General features: G+C 46.9%; 1 protein-coding gene across 1 annotated transcript in view; it reads left to right on the forward strand.

Annotated features, from left to right (window-relative positions):
- The window catches only part of uacab (uveal autoantigen with coiled-coil domains and ankyrin repeats b), a 52096-nt gene extending 40209 nt beyond the window's left edge, over positions 1-11887 (forward strand). The window contains exons 8-19 of the mRNA XM_080515525.1: positions 333-514; positions 1397-1434; positions 1948-2001; positions 2429-2536; positions 3280-3312; positions 4168-4260; positions 4436-4466; positions 4564-4613; positions 5884-8535; positions 9585-9737; positions 9851-9916; positions 10033-11887. Coding sequence (XP_080371651.1) covers positions 333-514; positions 1397-1434; positions 1948-2001; positions 2429-2536; positions 3280-3312; positions 4168-4260; positions 4436-4466; positions 4564-4613; positions 5884-8535; positions 9585-9737; positions 9851-9916; positions 10033-10104 — 3532 coding nt within the window. The 3' untranslated portion in view covers positions 10105-11887. The remainder of the gene's footprint in view (positions 1-332; positions 515-1396; positions 1435-1947; positions 2002-2428; positions 2537-3279; positions 3313-4167; positions 4261-4435; positions 4467-4563; positions 4614-5883; positions 8536-9584; positions 9738-9850; positions 9917-10032) is intronic.
- The last annotated feature ends 7141 nt before the right edge of the window (positions 11888-19028 follow it).

Consider the following 19028-nt stretch of genomic DNA (forward strand, 5'->3'; position numbering starts at 1 on the left):
GCAGAAATATCCATTTAAACCGATATCGTTTGGCCTCTTGACCCGAGGACATCACGACACGACCGAGAAGGTCGAGTTTGAAATTGAAAATCTCTTTGTCATATCTTTGTCACGAATCCTTTTGTTTCCTCTGCAGGCAGTAAACGTGTGTTTTACACACACACACACACACACACACACACACACACACACACACACACACACACACACACACACACACACACACACACACACACACACACACACCAATGAATAGAGCCAACCCTTCCTTTCTCAGCTGTGTAACCCCCGATGTCTCCCGTCCTCCATGTCTTGTCCTCGCCGCCACTCAGGACGGCGTTGATCTTGGGCTGCGAGTTCGGCTGTCGGGACGCCGTGGAGGTTCTGCTGCGGAGCGGCGCCGAGGTGAAGGCCGTGGACGGGCTGGGACACGACGGCTACCACTACGCTCGCCTCAGCAAGAACCAGGAGCTCGTCTCGTTGGTCAAGAGTTACCTGGACAAAGCCACCAGAGGTACGACCCGACTCTATTAACAAGACGCATTTAAAAACAAACAAAAACAAACTGTCTGCTGGGATTTCTACTTAAAACTGTAAAGTCCAAACAGTCTGACGTATAAAAGCTTCAGCTACTTTCTCTTCTCTCTGTCTGTTTGGTACAAATCATGTGAACGTTGAGCAGAAGAAAGGATTTGATGCAGCACAGCAACATCTGTCTGAAGCTGGACGTCTGCAAATTACAACAAATGAGGACAAAAAGCAACTGAGGCTGAAAACATGTTGTACAAACAGTGTAATTGAGTCTAGAGAGCAGGAGCGACATGAAAACTCTCCATCAGACACACACTTTAAGGTGAAATTCAGTCAAGAACCAGACTGGAGGCAAGTTTATTCAACGAACGAAAAGGACAAATGAGCCTGAAACCCGAATAACCAAAGTCTTAAAATGTAAAAACGACTGTAAAAACGGAGATAAAACCAAAAATTTTAATTATATGGTAATCTGGCAAAATTACTTTAAAAAACAGGGAAATCAAGCCGAACTAGACAGAAAGAGAGAAATCCAGGCTGAAAACCAAGTGAAACAAGAGGAAATAAAACCTGTTCAAACATGATAATTCAGCCAAAAAAACACATTTAAAGTGACACTGGATTTAAAAAAGGAGCAAAAAAAAGACTAAAATCAGAGTCAAACCAGCTTGAATTGATCGATGTAGTTCAGGAAAATGTGATAATTGATTATCTCTTATAGTTTCTCATTAAGTTTTAGACGTTGATTTAGACAATTTTTCAGTCTCCATGTCACCGATCCGTCTTGAAGCTCAGTGAACCGAGACGTTATTGACGAAGCTTCGAAGGGAAACGGAGCTTGAACCTGTTTTCTCTTTGTTTCCAGAGAAAGAAGCGGCGAGGATCGAGCAGTGGAAACGACAGGTAATCCACACAGTGGAAAAAAAAGCTCTTTAAATACTCCGATCCAGTACTCGATATGGACAAAAAGCTAAAGTGGCATGGAGGCCTGCCGACCTCGCGAGCCGGGGAAAGACTCTGAGGAGTAAAGTGAAAAAGTTTGAGGGGATGAAAAAGTAATAAAGTCACGTTTTAGGAAGTCACTGAATAAATTAACAAACACTTAATGATTCATATGAAAACTATTCAAAGTTTTAGGATGTTGTATTTCAATACTTTCATACATACTAATGAATCCTCATTCTGACTTTTCTTCTGACGAAAATAACACGACGGTGACTTTTCCTTGAATAGTGATGAAGGTCAAAGATGTGTGAAGCCCCATATCTATATTTTAAAACCTCCTTTTCTGAGTTTTTCCTCCCTTTCCGCCACATTTCTCAGCCGTTTGCGTCTCTGTGGGGACGTGACTGCCCCCTGCTGGGGCTGCTGTGTGTTTCACTAAAGCTCCTGTCTCTTCCTCCTCCTCTTCCTCAGTATTCAGTGGACAGGACGGAGGCAGCGGAGGCCAGGAGAGAACAAGTGGTCCAGGTGAGAGAGAGAGAGAGAGAGAGAGAGGGGGGGAGAGTGGGAGAGGGGGGGAGAGAGAGAGATGGAGAGGGGAGAGGGAGGAAGAGAGAGAGAGAGGGGAGAAGGAGGGAGGGAGAGAGGGGGAGGGAGAGAGAGGGGGGGAGAGAGAGAGGGAGAGGGGGGGAGAGAGAGAGATGGAGAGGGGAGAGGGAGGAAGAGAGAGAGAGGGGAGAGGGAGGGAGAGAGGGGGAGAGAGGGAGGAAGAAAGAGAGGGGGAGGAAGAGAGAGAGGGGGAGGAAGAGAGAGAGAGAGAGAGGGGGGGGAGAGAGAGAGAGGGGGAGAGAGAGAGAGGGGGGGGAGAGAGAGAGAGAGAGAGAGAGAGCTGCAGGACGACTAAATGTCAGTGAGTGTGGGTGAACGTTGTTTAACAGACGTCTGCGTCCTTCAGGATCTGGAGCGTCAGAACGAGAACCTCCAGGAAAGTCTGAGGAAGTTTCAGCAGGAGCAGAAGAACCTGTTGGACACAGTCAACCTGCTGCAGCAGCAACTCACACAGGTCACAACCACAACCACAACCTGAACTACAAACCTGAACCACAACTACAACCACAACCACAACCTGAACCACAACCACAACCCAAATTCTTTTTTTTTTTTTATTTATCTTTTTTTGGTTGAAAAATACAATAGTGTACACATAGGATATTTTACATATCAAATGTGTGAAATACTGCGAATGTAAAGTAAAAAGTAAACAACAAAAGAAAAGAGAGAGAATTTTTAAATTTTTATTTAATTAAACATGAATAGGATAAGTAATAGCAATAATGATTTGAGAAAATAACAGTAACCACAACAATGACTAAGTAATAATAATGACAATAATAATTAAACGGGTGTATAAACAAGTATATATATTAAAAAAAAATTAAAATAAGAACCCAAATTCTTGAGCCTTCAGTCAGTCTTCCCTCGGTCTTCCACCTGTTTTTGGTCTTTTTGCCATTTTATACATTGATTACACAACTTTATCACCTGTTTATCTCTATTATCTTCCCTCCATTTGTTGTTTTATACATCATTTCATCATTCTAGCCAAATATTCTGGTTTTTAATGATTTAATTTCTTCGATATCGTCACTGTAGTTATTTACAATAGTGTATTTTTAGTATGTTGATATCAGGTCCTACATATAAAGTCCTCAGCACAACCTTTTTTGTTCCTATTTTTATATTTCATATATTTTCGAATCAAACTGGTGAATTTCACTGAAGCATTTGAATGTTTTTGCTCTGCAGGAGAAGAAGGCTGCAGAGGACACTCACAAAGAGGTAATGGTGTCACACCGGATGTTTGCTCTCTGATAATCCTGCAGATTATTACATTTCAAAACAGCAGTGACACAATACAAGTAATTATTATCTCACCTCTCAGCTTTTAGGAGACCAAAACAAAATATGTGTCAACGTCCTGATTAAATAATATGACGAGCACTTCAGACTGTTTTTGTAGTTTAAAAGTAATTCAATTTACTGACTGTGAAATCATCCAATGGAGCACCTCCTGGAAATAGCCTGGAAATAACCTGTAAACAACCTGGAGATAACCTGTAAATAACCTGGAGATAACCTGTAAACAACCTGGAGATAATCTGGAAATAACCTGGAAATAATCTGGAAATTACCTGGAGATAATCTGGAAATAACATGGAAATAATCTGGAAATAACCTGGAGATAATCTCTAAATAATCTGGAGATAACCTGTAACAACCTGGATATATCCTGTAAATAACCTGGAGATAATCTGTAAACAACCTGGAGATGATCTGGAAATAACCTGGAAATAATCTGTAAACAACCTGGAGATGATCTGGAAATAACCTGATCTGGAAATAACCTGGAAATAACCTGGAGATAACTCTCCTCTCCTCTCCTCTCCTCTCCTCCTCCCCCCTCCTCTCCTCTCCTCTCCTCCTCTCCTCTCCTCTCCTCTCCTCTCCTCTCCTCTCCTCTCCTCTCCTCTCCTCTCCTCTCCTCTCCTCTCCTCTCCTCTCCTCTCCTCCTCCTCCTCCTCCTCTCCTCTCCTCTCCTCTCCTCTCCTCTCCTCTCCTCTCCTCTCCTCTCCTCTCCTCTCCTCTCCTCTCCTCTCCTCCTCCTCCTCCTCCTCCTCCTCCTCCTCTCCTCAGAAGGAGCAGCTGAAGGTTCTATTAAACTCTAAAGAAAGAGACGAAGCAGCTCGAAGCCCAGAAACTGTGAAGGTGCAGCTCCGCAGCACGTTGGTGAGTTTCAGTTGATTCTTATCTGAAAACCTCGTCATCGGTCGTTTTTATCATTTACATTGATTTATATCTTGTTTCTGCTTCAGTTTATCACTTGTTTGCCATTAAAAGTCTTCTTCTCGAGGTAAAAGTGTGATGAATTGTTCACGTTGAGTGTTTGTCTGTGTCGTCGCAGGGGGAATACTCTGGACAGTCTGTCATCAAAGGTCAGTGACTCTTCTCGGCTCTTATTAGTTGTTTTTTTTGTTGTTGTTGTTTTTTTTTGCTTCAGCAGAATGTGACTTAATGAAACGTTTTCTCCAGGCAAAGAAAACCTTCTGGTCAAACAAGCTCACAGTTTGGATTCTGAACACGTGAGTAGAATTACTTTATTCCTCCAAAACAACTTGACCAGCGTTAAAAAGGAATTCCTGTAGAGCGCCCTCCTGTGGTATGTTGAAGAAATTCATAGATGCTTTAATCATTAAATTAATATGAAACTAATGAAAACGTTATTGTAAAATTATTTAAAAAAATAAAATAACTATATTAAGAAGTATATATAATTTAAAGATATGGTTTATTTAAAAACATTAGAAATACTATTTCGAATAAAGAATAAAAGTCTTCCTACAGCTATTCAACATTTTTTTAAATTAAGAGAAAACAACTACAACTTAAGAGGACTGTGTATATTTGGAAAAGGTGATGTGTTTCTTTTCTGGGAGCAGGTTTATGGAACGTCTCAGTGACGACTTAAAACTGTGCAAATCACTGTTCTGCTTCAAAAAACAGTAAAAAGACAAATAATTAATGGTTACAATGAACAACAATTTCTGTTACTTCTTTTTGTTTGGTTGGGTTTTTCTCATGTATTACTTCTGTTATGTTCCATATTCATTTTTTCTCCCGTATTACAACTGTTATGTTTATTATTATTATTATTATTATTATTATTATTAAAATATAAACCATTCATTCATTCAGTATCAGCCGTCCTTCCATATTAAATACCATTAAACCTAATTGGTATTAGATAGATAGAGAGATAGATAGATAATTACTTTATTCCTCTCCGAAGGGAAATTGTCTTGTTGCAGCAATCTGGTACATACGAATTTTATAAAATACAATAGAATAGAAATAAAAGTAAGAAATAAAAATATAAAAATATCTGGGTATAAGACATAAAGTAAAACACAGAACGGAACATGGGCACTTAGAAATAAGCAGGAGATAAAAGCAAGATAAATAAATAGTAAGGTGCAGTGGCAGAGCCATTAGAAGTAGGCATTATATAATAATAATAACAATAATACAGATAATAACAGTGTGAAATAGTGTACAATACTCGTGTATAGTACTACTAATAATGGTAGCAATAATATAACAACTATATATATATATATATATCAGTAATAATAAGAATAATAATAATACCAATGGTAATAGTGTACTTATAATAATAATAATAATAATAATAATAATAATAACAATAATACCAATAGTAATAGTGTACTTGCACATGTATAAAAATATGTACATGCAATATGAAATATTCTGTATTTATTCATACGCAAACGGCGTCCCGAGTAACACTGACCGGAGACTTCCTGACCTGTGGACTGGTCTTGGTGTGTTCAGACGCTGCAGACCCCGCCCACGTCCCACCCGCTGTCCAGACCGGAGAAGAGTCCTCCCGCGGCGGCGGCGGTCTGGGACGTCCCCGCCGAGCTGGACGCCCTCCGCCGCGAGCTGGACGCCGTGAAGCGGAGGCAGCAGGCGGCGGAGGAGGAGACGGCCCGGCTGCAGGCTGCCCTCGGCCGGAAGAACCGGGAGTGCCAGGAGCTGGTCCAGAGCCGCGACGCCGTCCAGAAGCAGGCGGACCGGCAGGTGCAGGACCTGGAGGACGCCCTGGGGGACGTCCAGAAGAGGATGCTGGACTCGGAGTGCAAGGTCAAGCAGCTGCAGGCGCACGTGGTGGCGGTGAAGGAGCGCCTGGGCAGCCAGGCCGGCGAGGAGCTGCGCGCCCAGCTGGCGGAGGTCAAGGCCAAGTACGAGGGGGCGTCGGCCGAGGTGGGCCGCGTCCGCAACCGGCTGAAGCAGAGCGAGAAGGCGCTGGAGGAGTACAAGGGCAGCGAGGGCCAGCTGGCGGCCGAGACGGACCGGCTGCACCGGGAGCTGGCGGAACTGGCGGCGGAGCGGGACGAGCTGGCCCACGCCCTGGCGCGGGCGGAGGCGGAGGCTCGCCTGAAGGAGGCGCAGGCCAAACCCGGCGGCGCCACCGTCCCCGCCGAGAAGTTCGACAACATGAAGAACCTGCTGAGCAACGCCGTGGACGAGAAGGAGCGGCAGCTGGCCGAGCTGCGGGACGACTACGACCGGGTGCTGGAGGAGGTGGCGGAGCTCCACCGGCGGCTGGACGCCCCCTCGTCTCCTCGGGCGGGGGCGCCGTCCGGCGAGGAGCAGCAGAGGGTCCAGGCCGCCCTGGAGGAGCAGAACGCCTCCCTGAAGAGGAAGCTGGCGGACGTGACGGCCAAGAGCCAGGCCCTGATCCGGGAGGTGGAGGAGGGCGAGGAGGAGCGCGACCTGCTCCGCGAGCAGCTGGAGGAGCTGGGCGGCAGGGTGGAGGCCGACTTCGTCCCCCTGGCGGAGCACGAGGACGTCCGGCGGGGCGCGGCGGCCGCCCTGGAGGAGCTGGAGGACAAGCTGGTGGAGGCCGGGGAGCGGTGCGGGAGGGCGGAGGCCCGGGCGGAGCAGCTCCGGGCGGAGGGCGGCGGCCTGCGGGAGGAGGTGCGGCGGCTGAGCGACGAGGGCCGGAGTCGGGCGGAGGAGGCGGAGGAGAGGAACGCGGAGCTGGCGGCGAGCCTGCAGCTGCTGCAGAGGAGATGCGAGGAGCGAGACGGCGAGTGCGAGGAGCTGCGGCGGCGCCTGGACGGGGAGTACGTCCCCCGGCTGCAGCACGAGCAGGTCCGGGCGGAGCTCGGCTCCGCCCTCGAGAGGGCGAGGGAGGACGTGTCGAAGGTGGAGAGCAGGGAGAGAGAGCGGGAAGGAGAGCTGAAGAACGTGACGGAAGGAAACGAGAAGTTGAGAGAGCAGCTGGAGCGAGTTTGGTCGGAGGTGAAGAACGACTACGTCGGCGTCGGCGAGCACCGGGACGTCGCGGACCGGCTGAGCGCCGCCGCCGCCCGGGCGGAGGACCGGGCGAGCGAGGAGGCGGCGCTGCACGCGGCCGCCCAGCAGGAGGTGCTGAAGCTCACCCAGGAGCTGGAGGCCCAGAGGAAGGAGCTGGACACCATCCAGGAGGCCATCCGCTCCAAGTTCGTCCCCCTGACGGCGGCGGAGGCGAAGGAGAGCTCCTACAGCACGCGGGTGGAGGAGCTGAGCGCCGGGCTGCGGGAGGCGGAGGAGAAGTGCCGCCAGGAGCGGTCCGCCTCGGAGAGCGCCCGGCGGGAGGAGGAGGCGCTGAGGGAGGAGAAACGGAGGCTGGTGGAGGCCGTGGAGGCCGGGGAGAGGCGGGAGGAGCGGCTGCAGGCTGAGCGCGAGGAGGCGGGTCGGATGTTGGTCGTCGCCGAGGAGCAGCTGCGGGAGGAGGAGCTCCGCGGCGCCGAGCTGCGGGAGGAGCGCTCCTCCTGCGGCTCCCAGATCCAGAGCCTGCAGGAGCGCCTCAAGTCGGAGCTCGCTCGCATCGCCACCTACGACCTGGAGCTGCAGAGCCTGCAGGACGTGGTGCGGCAGGCCCAGGCCGACTGCAAGAAGGCCCGGGAGGCGCAGCAGGAGGAGGCGCAGCGGGCCTCCTCCTTGCAGAAGGAGCTGCAGGAGCGCCGCGGGGATCAGCACAAGGCGGCGGAGGCCCTGGAGGCCGAGGCGCGGGAACTGCGCCGGGCTCTCCGGGAGGAGGAGGAGAACGGCGCCCAGAGGGCGGAGGACGTCTCGGCCCTGCAGTCGGAGCTCCTCCGGGCCACACAGGCCCTGGAGGAGGCGCGCCGCCAGGAGGAGCAGGCGAGCCGGGTGGAGAAGGAGAAGCGGCGGCTGGAGGAGGAGACGGCCAGCCTCGGCAGTGAGCTGCTCGGCCTGGCGCGGGAGTGCGAGGAGGCGCGCCGGGAGGCGGCGCAGGCCCGGGGCGGCGAGAGCAGGGCCCGGACGGAGACGGAGGAGGTGCAGGAGAAGGGGAGGGCCATCGAGAGGGAGGTGCTGGAGCTGAAGGAGCGCTACGACCAGTCCCTCAGCACCATCGGTGACCTGCAGAGGAGCATCCAGACCTCCGCACAGCAGACCCAGGCCAAAGACAAGAAGGTGAGAACACCGGAGCAGGAACACTCTGAGGAGGAGGAGGAGTAGTGGTAGTGGGAGTAAAGGTATTAGTAGGAGTGGTGGTAGGAGGAGTAGTAGGGGTAGTGTTCGTAGTGGTAGTAGTAGTAGTAGCAGTGGTAGTAGTAGTAGTAGTAGTAATGGTAGTAGTAGTAGTAGTAGTAGTAGTAGGGGTAGTAGTAGTAGTAATGGTAGTAGTAGTAGTAGTAGGAGTAGTGGTAGTAGTAGTGGTAGGGGTAGTGGTGGTAGTAGTAGGAGTAGGGGGAGTGGTAGTAGTTGGAGTAGTAGGAGTAGGAGTGGTGGTAGTAGTAGGAGTAGTAGTAGTAGTAGTAGGAGTAGGAGTGGTGGTAGTAGTAGTAGTAGTAGGAGTAGTAGTAGTAGGAGTAGGGGGAGTAGTAGGAGTAGTAGTGGTGGTAGTAGGAGTAGGAGTGGTGGTAGTAGTAGGAGTAGTAGGAGTGGTGGTAGTAGGAGTGGTAGTAGTAGTAGTAGGAGTAGGAGTGGTGGTAGTAGGAGTAGGAGTGGTGGTAGTAGTAGGAGTAGTAGGAGTGGTGGTAGTAGGAGTGGTAGTAGTAGTAGTAGGAGTAGTAGTAGTAGGAGTAGGGGGAGTAGTAGGAGTAGTAGTGGTGGTAGTAGGAGTAGGAGTGGTGGTAGTAGTAGGAGTAGTAGGAGTGGTGGTAGTAGGAGTGGTAGTAGTAGTAGTAGGAGTAGGAGTGGTGGTAGTAGTAGTGGTAGTAGTAGTAGGAGTAGGAGTAGGAGTGGTGGTAGTAGTAGGAGTAGGGGCAGTAGTGGTAGTAGGCGTAGTGGTAGTAGTAGTCTACATCTCTTCCTAGAATCTCTAACAGTCGTGTACATCAGTCCTGCTCGTGCAGGAGTGGGCGTGGCCAAGCGTTGTGTGGTCTTCACTGTAATGTTTGGGGTAAACCCTCCATCAGAGAGGCTCTAGCAGCACTTTACGTGAAGTGGTTCCTTCATCTCCATCTCCTTCATCTCCATCTCCTTCATCTCCTTCATCTCCTTCATCTCCTCCCCCTCAGATCACGGAGCTGCTGGTGGACGTGGAGCGGCTGAAGCAGGCCCTGAACGGCCTCTCCCAGCTGGCCTACACCAGCAACACGCCGCACAAGAGGCAGACGCAGCACATCGACACACTCCAAGCTCAGATCAAGGGCCTGCAGCAGCAGCTGGCTGTGAGACACACACACACACACACACACACGATACACAATACATGGTGGATTTTGATTTGACGTTGAATTATTAAAACGTGTTTTTCTTTCCCCTCCTCATTGACCTGCTGAAGGATGCTGAGAGGCAGCACAGAGAGGTGGTTTCTATTTACCGGACTCACCTGCTCAGCGCAGCACAGGTGACTTCCTCCCTCCATCCTCCACCTTTTTTTTTTTTTTTTAGCTCGTTCTTTGAAGCCAGACTCGGAGTGGAGGATGTTGTTCGCTAACTGGACTTGTTGCGTTCGTCTCACAGGGTCACATGGACGAGGACGTCCAGGCCGCTTTGCTGCAGATCATCCGCATGAGGCAGGAGTTTGTCTGCTGAAGCTTCCTGCGGACTCCACCTGACCCCCCCCTGGAACCCCCCCACCACCACCACCACCCTGTGACCCCTGGCTGGGTCCCTGTGGGTCAATGCCCCCCCCCCCCCCCCCCCCCCAACAAGCTGCCCTCAGACCGTCGTTCTGTCCATTTTGTCCACATAGCTCGTCTCTGCAGAGGACAGGAAGACCTGAATCGATTAAAAGTAATCGGGAAGAGAAACTGTTCATAAGTTCATATGAATTTAATCAACAGAAGACATAGAATGAATAAAGTGTCAGAGGTACGAGCGGTTCACACTGGATTTAAAGACAAACCTGGAACTCCACCGACACCGAATTTCCCAAAAAAATCTAACTGAGCGTTAAAAAGATAAGAAGAAGAAGCAGTGAGTAACTAATAATAGAACTTAACACATTTCTGACTAATACTTTCCAAACTCTGATGTGAATCTGGATTTAATGCAGCGAGAACTCCTTCGTGTGGATCTGCTGAAGGAGACACACTCCTGAACACACTCCTCTGAACCACACACACACACACACAATTTTTTTCCCCATCCGTTATAGTTTCTCTAAATTAATTCAAATGCAATTAAATGGAAATGTAGCGACAGAAATGAGTTTAAATCAGGTTCAGAGGGGGGGGTTCAGAGGACGATCTGGGTCTGGGATCCAGGATCCGGTTCAGGTCTGTGTGTGTGTCCTTCAGTCCTGCTTCCATTCGGGTCCCGGGGGTTTCTGAGCTGCGTCTCTCTTGCTGTGTCCACAGTTTGCGGTGACTCCTCGTCTTTTTCGTTGAGTGTCCCCCTAGTGGTCAGACTTGGCAGGCCAAGTTGGTAGAAGTGTAATAATGAGTGTGTGTGTGTGTGTGTGTGTGTGTGTGTGTGTGTGGTGGGGGGGGGAGTGTGTGTGTGTGTAAATCCTGTCACAGGAGGCAGAGCATCTCCAGGGGTGGGGGGGTTTCAGTGCGGAGGGGTCCTGAAGGGGGGGCCTGTAGCCTCTAAGTGTATCATTACACACATGGTGGATTAATAGGGGAACTGCGTCGCCCTCTCAGGTTTGCAGTTTGAATCAAATCTGCTTTCATTGGGTTCTTTAAAAAAAGCAATGCATTAAATAAAATCTCTTTTAATGCTGTGTTTCTTCAAGCAGAGGCTGAAACCCCCCCCCCCCCCGAAACAGCCTTTGAACAACCCCCCCCTTCCAAAAAAACAAAAACAAATAAACCGTGAAGCCCTTCGACCCTCCAATGTCCACTAGAAAAAAACCACCTGGTAAACTCCTTGAAACCTGATTTAAAATCCTTGGAACCCCCCCTCCTTGTGCCCCCAGCTAGTGTAGGGTAGTAGTATTTCCCCCCAGCAGATGCTGCCCCCCCCCCCCCCCCCCCCGTGGGTGTAGTGTAGTGGTGTAGTGATTGTGGAGCGAGTCTCTTGGTCTCTCTTTCTTTCTTTTTTGTTTCATAGCGTCGTTCTTCTTGGGTGACTCCAGTGCGACAGTCGTGACATTCAGCAGGTCTGGAAGTAGCTGGAGGTTTAATTCACCGTAGGACCATATTTCCTTGAACGGTCGGCACTCCCGTCGTCGTCACTCCCACATTTCTCACTCCATTTTTTTTTTTTTTTTTTTATATATCTCCGGTTCTCGCAGCTCAGATTTGGGGTCAGCAGACTGTACAACCCGAACACCGTCGGTCTCAATCAAACTGATTTTTTTGTAACATTCTGCTTTTCTTCTGTTTGTTGACCAGAACAATTCAATTAAAGTTGCTAACATAGAAAACTCTTCCCGTCTCGGCCTGTTTTTGTCTCGTCAAACAACAAGAAGTTCCAAAGGTTTCTCGGACTGAGGATCCATCCGTCCATGTTGAAGTGCCCTTGAGCAAGACTATAAACCCCAAGATGCTTCCAGTGGATGGGTTCGACACCTTGCATGGCAGGTGCCAAGTGTGAATGTGATTAATGATGATACAATTGCAAAAATTACTTGAAGCGTGCTCGGCAAAGCATTTCAGGCTTTTGGCAAATGGGCAGTTAACTTTTGGGATCGTCCACGTTTTTGTTTTCACTGAAGCATTTCCAGCTTAAAATACCACAAGTTAGTTTTGTTAGTAGCTGCTGAAATGAAAGGAGTAACAGCAACACAATAATGTGGGATGAATGTTTGAAAAAGAAGTGTTAAAATATGTTAAGTTCTTTCTTCAGGCTGTTTGCTCATGCAAAATGAAACACGATTCGTATAGATGGAAAATGAATGATTAATTGTGATTAATAGAAATTGTGTTTAATTTATCTGAATAAATGTTTGTTTTTGTTTTTTTTAATGAAAACGTTTTCTTTTTAAAACATTTTTTTTTTTACTAAAAACCAGTGTGGTCTGATTCAGCCAATGGGAGCAGCGCACGTGTAAAACCTCTGACGTCACCATGACAGGTATTTTTATTCCCCAGGTGATTTTGATTTAAATTTACCTTCCACAGTAAAAAGAAGAATCGCTTTTTTTTTTGCCCCGAAACGTGCTGGAAACTGTAAAGCGCCATAATACCTTGCGTATTATGTCGCATAATAACGTTTTATATCGCGGAGTTTTGGCGGGCGGAGTGAGTGCGCGCGCATCGAAAAGCCCGCGCTCATCCAACATGTCTGACGGTGCCTGTTGCTGTTTTCCACACTTAATAACACGCGGGAGTGAAGCCAGAAAAATATTTGCGGGGCGGCAGGAAAGGATTCCGGCATATTATAAGGGGGAGCAACACACAGAAGACAAATATATAACATATTTAATGACGCGTTCAAAACAATTCAGCGTCTCGCCGCTCTGTGAGTTTCCTCGTGGTGCGTTCAGTGGCAGTCGGACATTGTAATTTCGTGCTGGCCGTGGATGTGGACGGGGAGTCGAGGAATCGTCCTTCTGTTCTAACTGAAGGTAAGGGGCTGTTTTGTTTGTCTTTGCAATGATTGATAAACAGTAGTAGGTGTCGTCATAGCCTGTGTTTGAGGTCCCAGAAGTGAGGAAAGTATCTCCTATCTTCTTCACTTACCTGCTCCACTTTTTTTTTCTTTTTTTTTTCGCAAACCTGTGCTCATACAGGCAAATCAGACGTTTTCCCTTCGTGACGTCACGTGAGGGAAACAACTACTCCCTCTGGTAGTGTAGCTCTGCATTACTGATATGCTGAATAAATTCAGTAGAATATGAGAAACCACAGCAGTTACCTTTACAGTTAGCAGGAGCTAGTGTTAGCTAACACGGCATAGTAATAGTTGTAGTAGAAGTAACTGTGCCAACACATATGACCAAACTAAGTAACGTATACATAATACTTCTAATTCGCTATCGTCAGGAGCTTCTGCTTGTGGGTCATTCTGCTTCAAACCCTCATGGTTGAACAACAGTGTTTATATGAGTCATAGTGACAAATCCACCATAAACATTAGTGCATTTTACTGGTGTTTCACATTTGTACTATTTCCTTAAAATCATTCATGCAAATTACCACAGAGATTTACTGCAGGGTCAGCAATTAAAAAAAAACAAAACATACCTGAGATAAAATGTAATAAGTTATAATTACTGATGCAGTAGAGCAGTGCATGAAAATAAGTACAAATCTGAGAATAAATAAGAAGTCATTGCACATGTCCCAAGATAAAATGTCCACAGTGCTCGGTTTAAAAGAAAGATGCTACTTCAGGTACCTCGTTCCTGAGGGGAGGAGAGAGAACATGTGATCCTCTGTTCTCTGTTCTGCCACCAATATCAGAAACGGTCTTGGGGTTCGTCCCTTCTCTTGCCACGTTACATCATCACACGGTACCGATGTTTTATTAATTCCATTGTACGTCCACGCTGCTTGGGAAGTTACCGATTGGGGAAAATTCCCATTTCTCCCCGAACAGATGTTGTCAAGTTCAGTATCTGAAACGTATTTTAGTTCAGCAGATATTGTCAGAGACCTTCATTAGTTCCATCATGGTCTAATGAATAGTTTATACCTACAAAATAAAGTGTTGGTAAGACCTTCCTGATGTGACGCTTCTTGTAATCTCTCCTCGTGATGCTGATCAAACGGAGTGGTGGTGCCCCCGCCCCACCCCCCACCCCAACCCCCCCGCTGTGAGCTGCCCTGACTTAATTACTGTCCTCTCTCCCCTGTCATTGGCAGCACGTTGAGAGTTTAAGTACAGCGTAGGCCTGTGATGAAGAGTCCTCGTTTCACAACAGGATTCTGGAGAGCTTGATGTGATCGAAGGTTTCCGGCGCGGCGGCTTGTAATCAAGCGGGGAAGTTCTCTCGCCGCCTTGCCGGCGGCCTCTCTCTGGCGGAACGACGCTGAACGAGGGTTCTTTACGCCCGAGTCTTGAGTTTCGGTGCGCGTGATCACAGGCTTCACTTCCGGGGGCCTCGGTTCAGAAGCGACCAAGAGGAAATATTTATGAATGATGAAGCTGGAGCTGCGAGGCCAAAGCCATCCAGCACAGCCGTTTGACTTTAAACCAAATAACCTGGACGTGCTGATAAATAAATATGTATCCACTGGAGTTTGTTGTTGTTGTGCAGCTGAACCGATTTTGTTAAAGTGTATGTCACCGAGAATGGTTTTGACGTAAGAAATAAAGCATGGTGGAGGCAGCATCATGCTGTGGGCAGACTAGTCAGAATAGAGGGCAGGATGAAGTTCCAGAGACCCCCTGCTCCGGGAGGTTCTGGACCTCGGACTCGTCTTTCAGCAGGACCGGGACCCGACCCGAGAACCGGCTCCCGACCCGGTCTTCAGAAAGACTCGTATTGTTTCCTCAAGTGTTTGACGAGAGGATTTTTCACACAGCGAGCAGCATGACGACCGGCGGGATTTATCTCGCGGCTCTAAAAAGTTGTTACCTGTGAAAAAAGTGGCAGTTCGTTAAATCGTGACTGATAAATGTGTCACAGAGGTCGTAAAACACAGCAAAAACAATGTTTTAAACTCGCGTTTCCGTCAAATTCCCGGCCATAAATCCAAAGAGCAGGAGGATACTCAAATGTGTCAGACGGCGTTATGAAGGAAAACTGGTGAAATAAATCGTCTCTGTTGGTGAAGTCACCAAAACAACGTAAATAACAACAACAGTTGCATGAAACTCCACTGATTACTGCAGAAAAGAACATTTCAGGTAGAAACATGGCTTTTATTGGCAAAGTTGAATGTAAAACAGAAGCTGAATAGTTTACAATTGAAACTCTTTCAAACATGTTAAAAAAAAAATGTTTACATGTTTATTTTCGAAGTCTATTTTTTGTAAAATAACATAATTGAAGTAGAAATACTGACAAGTTCAATCTAAATTCTACTCTTACAAATAGATAAACTATTATACTCTGCCTGACGTATTAGCATGTGGCGAAATTGTGATCACATTTTACTGCATTTACTTGAAACGAAAATCATTTTTAATTTTATATATTTTTTTTAATTTATTTATACACAGATTTTATTTGCTAAAAAAAACAATTCAAGGTAAAAAATGAGCTTTTAATATATTAACAGACCACTTTTAGTTAATTATTTACTATTGTTTGTATATATAATCTTACAGCCATGTACAGTCCTGTTTTGTTAGAATACGTTCATTCAAATTCAGAACTTTATCGCTCTCCTTGTTGACATTGATGAATCTGAGCCTTTTTAAAAATAAAATTGTCCCATTAAAAATAAAAAAAATTAAGCTATCTCCAAATATTTAATTAGGATAAATTATTTCCCGTAACTAATTTAGTTTTATGTGTCGTTTTACTGTAAATCTGAAAATAAGTGTCTGTTTGAAAGAGTTTCTGGGCCGTTAAATGAAAGTGCAGTCTCACGGTCATCCAGCAGAGGGCAGCACAACCACACCAGAAACACACAAACCCTCAGTGCAACTCTCTGTTTTGACTTCTTCAGCTGGCATATTCTTCTATTTTACTACTAATTTATTGTATTTAAAGGTTCGTTTTCAGGTATTTCTTTGTGTGTGAGTCGTTTGTATTAGTCCTCTGAGTTGTTTTTTACACAATAGGAATTAGAAAACTAAATGAAAATTGTAGTTTATGAAGCCTTGAAACTTTAATAAGGCCTCCTTCCCACTTGTAACATCGTGGAAATGTTTTTTGTTTTTTTTGACGTCCTTGCCGTCAAATACTTGAATACTTGAGTGTGTGTGGCGGAGCGTCGCTCCCCCAGACTCGTTATAAGTCAGTATTAAAAAAGTTCAGACACTCCATGCTGCTTTCATGAGAGGAAATCTCTCTTATCTTATCAGGCTGTTTTAAAAGTACAACTGCCACGTGACGACTCGGGAGCTCCGCCTGGCGGTGGGAGGCGGCGTTGTGGCTGACGAGCTGCTTGGTATCTGAATAGAGAGCAGTGATTGGTTACCAGGGTGTTTGATCAATTTTACATTAAATACTATTTTATCAGTACTTTCTTACGTACTCTCTCTTTGGGGTAGAGGGATGGGGGGGGAGGAGGTGATGTGAGTGAGTTGTGGTTTCCAGCTCTTGTTATTGCAGCCTGTCTGAGGGCCTGCGTGACCTTTGACCTCTCTGCTTGCAGCATGAGGAAGTGGTTACAGACACGCAGCAACACGCAGCTCCTCTTTGTCCTTGGCAGAGCACTTCCTCCTCCTTCCTCCTCCCCTCATGATTCCTCAGGATCTCCCCCCAGGCTGTTGGGGTGAGAGGGGGTGGGGGTGGGGGGGTCAAACCGTGAGGTTTGGGGTGGTGGACTCCACCACTTCTCCTCCGCTGATCTCGCTCGGGAGGAAGCAGCGGCCCCCCCCGATCCCATTAACTCCACGGCTCTCCGGTGACCGTGTGGGTGAAGTGCAGATGCATAAAGCAGCCCGCTGCTCCGGCGCTCCACTGCCCCACCGCGCCGGGGCAGGTGGGGGCAGCCGGGGGGGCAGGCGGGGGCAGCCGGGGGGCAGCCGGGGGGCAGGCGGGGGCAGCTGGGGGCAGCTCGCCGCTCATAAACACAGTCGGGGCTCAGTGAGAGCATCGCTAAACTCCGGCTTTCCACCTCGTGTGTGTGTGTGTGTGTGTGTGTGTGTGTGTGTGTGTGTGTGTGTGTGTGTGTGTGTGTGTGTGTGTGTGTGTGTGTGTGTGTGTGTGTGTGTGTGTGTGTGTGTGTGTGTGTGTGTGTGTGTGTGTGTGTGTGTGAGCAGTCTGGGGGGGGGGGGCATGCCAGATGTCAGTGCTCGGTCTTGGAGCAATTAAACTGGTTGTTATGATGAAAGAATTTACTTGCCATTTGTTTCTCCTGCTTCAATCTAATTGAGTGATTGAGATCTTAATTAGATTATCTCTCTCTCTCTCTCTCTCCCTCTCTCTCTCGGCCTCTTTAATCCCTCATTTGTGTTCCACTCTTACACGCTGAAGTCGTACCTCTGTGTTTAAAGTCTGCCGAGAGCCAGAAAGCTGCTAATTGCTTCAAGACTGTTTATTTTCAGGAACCTGTGTTTGCTGCCGCTCTGCGAACTCTCCACTAATGGAAGCATCTGCGTGTTTCACTCTCCGCGTTTAAAAGGCAGCTGGAGTCATTATGTCGACATTAACAGAGATCAGACCAGTGGTCAGTTAATTGTTTGAGCCTGAACTCGGCGTCTTTATAAGCAACGTTAAAGTGTCTTTAAAAAAAAACTAATGTTAAAGGACATTTTCACAAGTTTCCAGCAAATCACACGAAAAGAATAAAAGTTAAGGTAAGAAAATATAAATTTACGAGTTAAGTCTCGCTTTTGCAGTGAGAAAATCCACAGTTTGAGTCCCGTTAAGGATCTTTCCATGTCTTACAGAAGTATTAATCACTATAAAGGTTAAAGGATTTGAAATTCAAATTTTCTTATCGTAAAATATTTTAACGTTTTTACTATATTTAGCGCTACAAAATTTTGAAAAAATACAAGCAAACATGGAATCTGATGAAAAAACTTGACGACTTAATATTTAAAAAACAAGTATTTCTAGGGCTTTTTTCCCCCCCCACATTAGTTTTATGTACACAGAGGATGTGAAAGTAAAGCGCAATGAAGTTTGTTGAAAATTCTCACGGACCGTATCTGTTAAGTCGTGACTGAAAGATTTTTCACCTCTTCACTGCTGGATTTTCGCCCTAAACCAAAAAATCAGAAGGAAAAGTAGGTGTGTGAGTGGATAAAGTGTGTGTGGAAACAAACAGTCGCAGCAGATTTTTACATTCTCATTTCAGAAACTTTTCGCGTTCACACGGCAACGTTTTCAAATTGTCGCGTGTTCAGGCGGAGACGGTACAAAGTGTGAAAACGAGGCCACGAGTTGATGTTGCCGAACATAAATGCACACTGGATAAAAAAAATTTTATCTCAGCTTTTTGTGCTTTAAGTTTATTATTAATCTGCAAGTTGAATGTTGGACGCATGTTGATAATCTGCTTCCTTGTGCAGCAGGGTTTTTTTTTTTCCCCCTCTGCCTCCTGCAGCTGGTAAACAGCCTCCTTGCCCCACAGCCCACTTGGTTTTCTCTCTGCCGTTCATTTCCAGGCAGCAGTCGGGTAAAAGCCATAAATTATTTATCCGGCGGTTGTTAGCAGAGATACTCTGGATGCTAATAAACTCCTGCGATGTTTGATCTCCGCCGTACTTTGTTCTGAAAATAGTTGATTGTGACGGAGCTGTATTTCAAATGAGCGCCTTCATTTGCTGTCTGTTTATTGATGTGTGTGTGTGTGTGTGTGTGTGCGTCTGTGTGTGTGTTGTTGGAGAGTAAACATAAAAAGACAAAAGGAGCAAGTGGCACTTATTAAACCTGATGTTTACATTAGTGCTTTTTGATCCAAGCAGGAAAATGAGAGAATAATAAGTAATAAATCAACCCAGAAATCAATGTATAAATTGAATCGACTCCAAATTATGGCATTTCTGACTTTATTTAC

The sequence above is a fragment of the Blennius ocellaris genome (genome assembly GCF_963422515.1).
Source record: "Blennius ocellaris genome assembly, chromosome: 1".
Lineage (NCBI taxonomy): Eukaryota > Metazoa > Chordata > Actinopteri > Blenniiformes > Blenniidae > Blennius > Blennius ocellaris.